Raw genomic sequence first — 6349 nt, 5'->3', positions numbered from 1 at the left:
CCCTGAGAAGCAGCTGGTCTCTCCCAGGTCCGCATGGAAGCCACAGACATACAGAGTCCAAACCGGGCAAGTGACGCTCTATTGCCATGACCAGCTGACGAAGGTGGCCCAGATCATCCTGCACCCCAAGTTCAACATGAGCCTGTCGGCCTGGGGGACGCAGACATCGCCCTACTGAAGCTGGAGACCCCCGTGACGCTGTCTGATCTCGTCCACCCGGTCTCCCTGGCCCCCGACTCACTAACACTCCTCCCGGGAAGAAGTGCTGGGTGACCGGCTGGGGGACCCTTGGTAAGATCAGGGGCGGGGGGCGGGGAAGGACTGGGCAGAACTCAGGCGGGGTGCATGGCGACGGCAGGGATGTGCCTAGGCCACAGGTGGGCTCCAGGCCTCCCCACCAGGAGGCATCTTTAGCTCTTGTTTAAGCCTTGGAGACAGACAGCTGCAGGAGCTGCACACCATTTCTCGGTTTGCAATTGCCTTTTTTTTTTTTTGAGACGGAGTCTTGCTCTGTCCCCAAGGCTGGAGGGCAGTGGCGCAATCTCGGCTCACTGCAACCTCTGCCTCCTGGGTTCAAGCGATTCTTCTGCCTCAGCCTCCCAAGTAGCTGGGACCACAGGTGTGCACCACCACGCCTAATTTTTTGTATTTTTAGTAGAGACGGGGTTTTGCCATTTTGGCCAGGCTGGTCTCGAACTCCTGACCTCAGGTGATCCACCTGCCTTGGCCTCCCAAAGTGCTGGAATGATAGACATGAGCCACTCTGCCTGGCCTCGGTTTGCAGTTGTCAAAGAGAGTGATGCATCTGGATGGCAGGACTCCCAGGGGCTGGCCAAGGATTCGTACCCAGGGCTGTGGCCTTTAGCCCATGGCTCTCTGGCCTCGCAGCCCAGGCACGGTCTGTTTGTACTTTTCCGATGGAAGATCCTAGTGGGACAGTGGGCTCCTGTTTCACTTCCTGGCCCTGTGCTCTCGGGCTGTTCATCTCTAGATTCCGTGCTTGTTCTAAGAACTCCCTTTGTCCACATGCCCGGCGTTGAGGTGGGGAAACAGGCTGGGAAGGGGGAAGGATGTGCCCAGGGTGGCAGAGCCACGCTGCGCTTCTCAGAGAGGCTCCCCTCAGCCTTGGCTCCCGGGCCTGCTGTTGACGACCTGGCCTTTGTCATTGGCTGCTCGTGGTTCCGACCCTGGTAACTGTAGGGGAATCGTGTGCTGGACTCGGCCCTTCGGTCCCCCTGAAGAGCCGGCGTTCTGAGCGTTTTCCTCTGGGACTTACCTATGATGACAACTTCACGATGTGGTTTCTCTTCCCAAAAACCCTCTTTATGGCGGTTGTCAAAGACAGGCCACTGCACCTCGCTGCTCCCCGGAATCACAAGACCCCACCACAGCCGGTTCCGGCTTATTCTCTCAAAGCCATCTGGCAGCCAGATGCACTGGTTCACACTCATAATCCCAGCGCTTTGGGAGGTCCAGACAGGAGGATGACTTGAGCTGAGGAGTTCCAGACCAGCCTGAGCAACACAGCAAGACCCTGTTTCTAAGGGGGAGGGGGAGAAGAGCAGGGCATAGTGGGAGCGCCTGTATTCCTAGTGACTGGGGAGGCTGAGGTGGGAGGATCGCTTAAACCCAGGTGGTCAAGGCTACAGAGAGCTGTGATCATGCCACTGCACTCCAGCCTGGGCAAGAGCAAGATCCTGCCTCAAAAAAAAAAAAAAAAAAAAAAAGGTCTGGGTTTGAGGCTCCCTTCCAGGAGCACTTCCCGGCTGCAGGTGCCTCACTGGCTGTCTCCAGGTCCAGAATGTTGCAACTTTTCTTCTTGACTGGTAATAAAGTTGCGAGATCTTCCAAAAGCCAGAAGGGGCAGCTCTCAGGGTGACTCACAGCTTCAGTGTGGCTGTTGCTTATTTTCTAGATGGCTTTTTCTCTTATTTGTTGGCGCTCTGGTCTTTAATTTTGGGAAAGTCATGTTCTATAGCACCGAAGCCCTGCGATTCCCTCCCAGCCTCCGTTGGAGCCTGAGTGTGTTGTTTCTGCTGAGCAGGAACCTGAGCCCAAAAGGGGCTGCCAGGCCCAGGTTCCCTGGCACATGGATGGAGGGCCCGAGCCCCCCAGGACCAGCCATGCTCACCCAGTCCCTCCCCACAGCGCCGCTGCCCCCAGCCCCCCACCTGAAGGAGGCCGAGGTCCCCATCGTGAGGACCCGAGCTTGCGAGAGCATGTATCACAAAGGCCCCGTTGTCCATGGCCAGGGCACCGCCATCAAGGCTGACATGCTGTGTGCAGGGAGGAAGGGGAAGGGCTCCTGCCAGGTGAGACCCCGGCCCCGCCCTCTGCCTTCGGTGTCGGCCGTGGAGCTGCCTTGCCGTGGGGCCGTCTCCTGACTGTGTCCTCCCCATACAGGGCGATGCTGGGGGCCCCCTGGTCTGTTACTGGGTGGACACCTGGCTCCAGGTTGGCGTGCTGAGCTGGGGTGTGGCCTCCAGGCACGGGGACTACCCTGGTGTCTACACCCGGGTGATGACCTATTCCTCCTGGGTCCGCCAGCACATCCTGCTGGAGAGTTGAGGAGGCTTTAAGAGCTGGGGAGCCGACCTGCCCTCCTGCCATCCCTGCCGGGCCTCCCCTCTTCTCCCCTTCCCGCCTCCAGACCCTGTTCCTTTCCACCCCGCCTTGACCCCGAAGTACCCCGTCCTTCCCTGACCTGGGGGTGAGGACACAGCGGCAGGGAGGCTCAGAAGCTGGTGTCCCGTGGATGTGGGGGAGGGGAGGACACACCCAGGGACCTTGCCTCCTGCCTGGGTCTGCCATGCTATTAAACTGTGTGAACAGCAGCCTCCGTGTCTCTGATTCTCTGATGTGTCCTGGGCTGTGGTGGGACTTCCTGGTCCACATCCCAAGGTTCTGGAGAGCTCGTGGCCAACCTGGAGGGACCGCACCTTCAGGCCAGGTTGGGGGCCCACGGGGAGGGTGTGTGGTTCCTGCCCCATTCTGGGAGGGCTCCGTTTCCCAGAGGCGGTGCCTGGGCTCCTTGAGCAGCTCAGCCTTCCCTGCAGGTTCCCACAGCCCAGGGATGAGCTACCTGTTCTCTCCCCAACACCCATCCCTGGTTGGGACATTCCCCTCATTCCCCCAAATCTGTGATATCAAACCCAACCTCGCTGCACCCCAGTTCCGACATGGAGCCGCACTGCGGGGCCAGCAGCCTGAGCCTGCTGCCTCGGCCGGGTCTCCTCCTTGGACCTCCCGGAGTCTCAAGGTCAGCTGAGGACACAGCCTCCCTGAACTGTGGGGTCTCTGCGGAGCTGGCTGCCCTGGAATTTAGGGGACCTCAGCTCTGCCCCTGAGCAGCTACTCTCTCACCCCTCCTCTCCAGGTAGAGGAGCCGCTGTGGGTGTGGGTCCCCATGATCGCCCTTAAGACCCCGAACAGGACACAGTGGCCCCATCACAGTCACAGTCACAGTCACAGTCACAGTCACAGTCACAGCCACAGCCACAGCCTGGGCACCACGGGTGAGCTGTGGCCACTCCCACTTATCTGGGACCAACACTGTCCATCCCCAACTCTGGGGGAGACGGGAGCACCCCACCACGTGGGCTTCCTGGAGCCACAGGGAGGCCCTGCCTCCGCCCTGCTGAGCCCCTCCTGCTCCCTGGGCCCCTCCAAAGCAGGGGATCCACTCCCCTCCCAGGATCTCCTCCACGATAGGGGCCTGAGGACAGCTTCCTTGGGGGTCTCTGCACCCCCTCCTGACCCCACCAGGATTCTGGATTCTTCCCAGAGCCCAGGCTTCCTGGGACCCCAGGGGGCCTGCATGGGCCACAGGGCCCTTGACCCTGAGTGGACCTGAACGTCCCCAGACTGGGCATCAGATCGGCTTTCTGTTATCAGGGGTCTGCGGGGAAACTGCTGAGAAAGTTCAGTGAAGAAACGCCGGGAAAACACCATGGTGCCTTCTCTCCAGCTCTGGGTGGTTGGCTGCCTCGTCAGCTCCCCTGCTGGCGCCCAGGCTGGGGCAGGAGGGTCCCCCTGGGTGCCTGACGCTCTCAGGCTTGCCGCCCTGCCGTGGCTGTGATCATCAGATGCGATCGTCTGTCCATCCGCCTGACAGGCAAGGGGCTGGGGGACCTCTGACCTCCTCACCTCTGGCAGAGGAACTTCTGGCTTTTAGTGCCAACTGCCCACCCCAACTACATGCACCTCCAACTTGGGAAGCCGGAGGTGTGCTGCAGGAGTGGGGGCACACAGAGACTGGGGAGGGGCTTCAGGCTTAAGACTGGAGAAAGGGGCCGGGCGCGGTGGCTCAAGCCTGTAATCCCAGCACTTTGGGAGGCCGAGACGGCCGGATCACGAAGTCAGGAGATCGAGACCATCCTGGCTAACACCGTGAAACCCCGTCTCTACTAAAAACTACTAAAAACTACAAAAAACTAGGCGGGCGAGGTGGCAGGCGCCTGTAGTCCCAGCTACTCGGGAGGCTGAGGCAGGAGAATGGCGTAAACCCCGGAGGCGGAGCTTGCAGTGAGCTAAGATCCGGCCACTGCACTCCAGCCTGGAACAGAGCTAGACTCTGTCTCAAAAAAAAAAAAAAAAAAAAGACTGGAGAAAGAGATTTAGGAAGAAGTTGAGGAGCAGGTGGGGGCCCAGGCCGGAGAGGGAGGGAGGAGTAGGGACCGTGGGGCCTCAAGGAGCATGGGGGTCAGGCTCCCTACACTCTGGGCAGGATGTGAGGCCCCTTTCATTAGCTCTGACTGGGGTCCCAGCACCCGCTGGGGGAGGGAGGGGCATGGAGCCGCCAGGCCTTTCTCACGGTGCCTGTGACCTCTTGGTGGCGGGGTCCCAGAGGAGGAGCAGCTTTCACCGAGGCTGGGGACAGATGGCCCGGGCTACAGGATGTGGGGCACCCCGAGTCCTCCAACACTGGACAGCCTCATCCCACTCTTCTCCCGGGTCCTCCCTCCCTCTTCCCTATCTCTCTCCTCTCCATCCCTTCCCTCCCTGCCTTTCCGGCGGCCTCTGTGGTTGCTGGTCCTGGCTCTGTCCTCGAAGCCCCGTGCCCCCTGGGAGAACCACGGCTCTAGTGAGGCGCCGCCACACCTCCAGAGCTCTTGCCCGAGACCCAGGGTGCAGCCGTGGCACGTCCAAGGCAGCATTTCTGCCCCTGGGCCCCTCCGGTCAGCACTGCATGGGTGTCTCTCCTGTCTCTGGGGCATAGTGCTCCGCTGGTCCCAGCTCTTTGGGAGAGCTGAGTGGGAGGATTGCTTGAGCCCAGGAAGTGGAGGCTGCAGTGGGCTGTATTCATGCCACTACACTCCAGCCTGGGTGACAGAGCCAGAACTTGACTCAATTGGGTCCCGAAGGCCTCTCTGAGGACAGAGGACCTCACCCCAACCACACCCACCATGGAGGTGTCTCCACATGCAGACCCCAAGGTGAGTCGGCTGGAGGACATCTGGCCAGAGTGGGCTTGGCCAGTTGTGGTAGGCACCGTCACAGTGGGCACCTTCCTTGGACAGTCTGCTGGGCCAGTGGCCCCTACCCTGGGAGCGAGCCGCACCTCCACATGGGGCCACCCCTCGCCTTCATGGGGTGCTGCAGTACATGAACTGCTGGAAACTGTCCTGGGGACCTCATGGTGGGAGGCAGAGGCTTGCTGCTGCCTCGGGCTCCTTCCTGAGCTCCAGATCTGAGTTTTTTCCAAGGACCTGGCCCTCCGAACCAGCTGTGTGATGCTGTGGCGTCCTCTTGGAGGAACAGGCAGACTGGAGGGCCTCAGCATCGCCCCAGCCGCACTCTGCCCTCACCCTCTCCTCTTACTCCTGTCCTGCCAGCCCAGGCTGCTGGGCGGGTGGAGACTCGGAGTGTGGCTGGGAGACAGAGAGGAGGAAGGGGTGAAGAGATACCTCCTGGACCTGAGGCCACCGCAGGGCCCCACCCTCCTGCTGCCCTCCTCCTGTGGCTGAGGATAAACAGGCTCCGAGGGGCCGGGGAAGAGAGCTGCTGAGTCCCGGCATGGTAAGGGCGCCGTCCCCTCCCCGATGCCTGCAGGCAGTTCCACGCCCCCAGGCCACACCCCATGCCCTCTCCCCTGATCCCAGGTCTGAGCCCCCAGCCTGCACCCCACACCCTCTCCCCTGACCCCGCGTCTGAATCCCCAGCCTGTACCCCACGCACTCCACCCCTGACCCTGGGTCTGAGTGCCCAGCCCACACCCCACACCCTCCACCCCCGATCCCAGGTCTGAGTCCCCAGCCCACACCCCACACCCTCCACCCCTGACCCTGAGTCTGAGCCCCCAGCCCCTACCCCACACCCATTCCCTTGACCCCGGGTCTGAGCCCCAGCC

The 6349-nt window shown here is 61.4% G+C and overlaps 1 protein-coding gene across 1 annotated transcript in view; it reads left to right on the top strand.

Moving 5' to 3' along the window:
• The first annotated feature begins 3179 nt into the window (after positions 1–3179).
• LOC108519365 (putative serine protease 29) overlaps positions 3180–6349 on the top strand; it is a 6205-nt gene continuing 3035 nt past the window's right edge. The window contains exon 1 of the mRNA XM_017858286.1: positions 3180–3259. Coding sequence (XP_017713775.1) covers positions 3180–3259 — 80 coding nt within the window. The remainder of the gene's footprint in view (positions 3260–6349) is intronic.

Source organism: Rhinopithecus bieti, unplaced genomic scaffold (assembly GCF_001698545.2).
Source record: "Rhinopithecus bieti isolate Rb0 unplaced genomic scaffold, ASM169854v2 scaffold_47707, whole genome shotgun sequence".
Lineage (NCBI taxonomy): Eukaryota > Metazoa > Chordata > Mammalia > Primates > Cercopithecidae > Rhinopithecus > Rhinopithecus bieti.
This window is presented reverse-complemented; position numbering and strand designations above follow the sequence as displayed.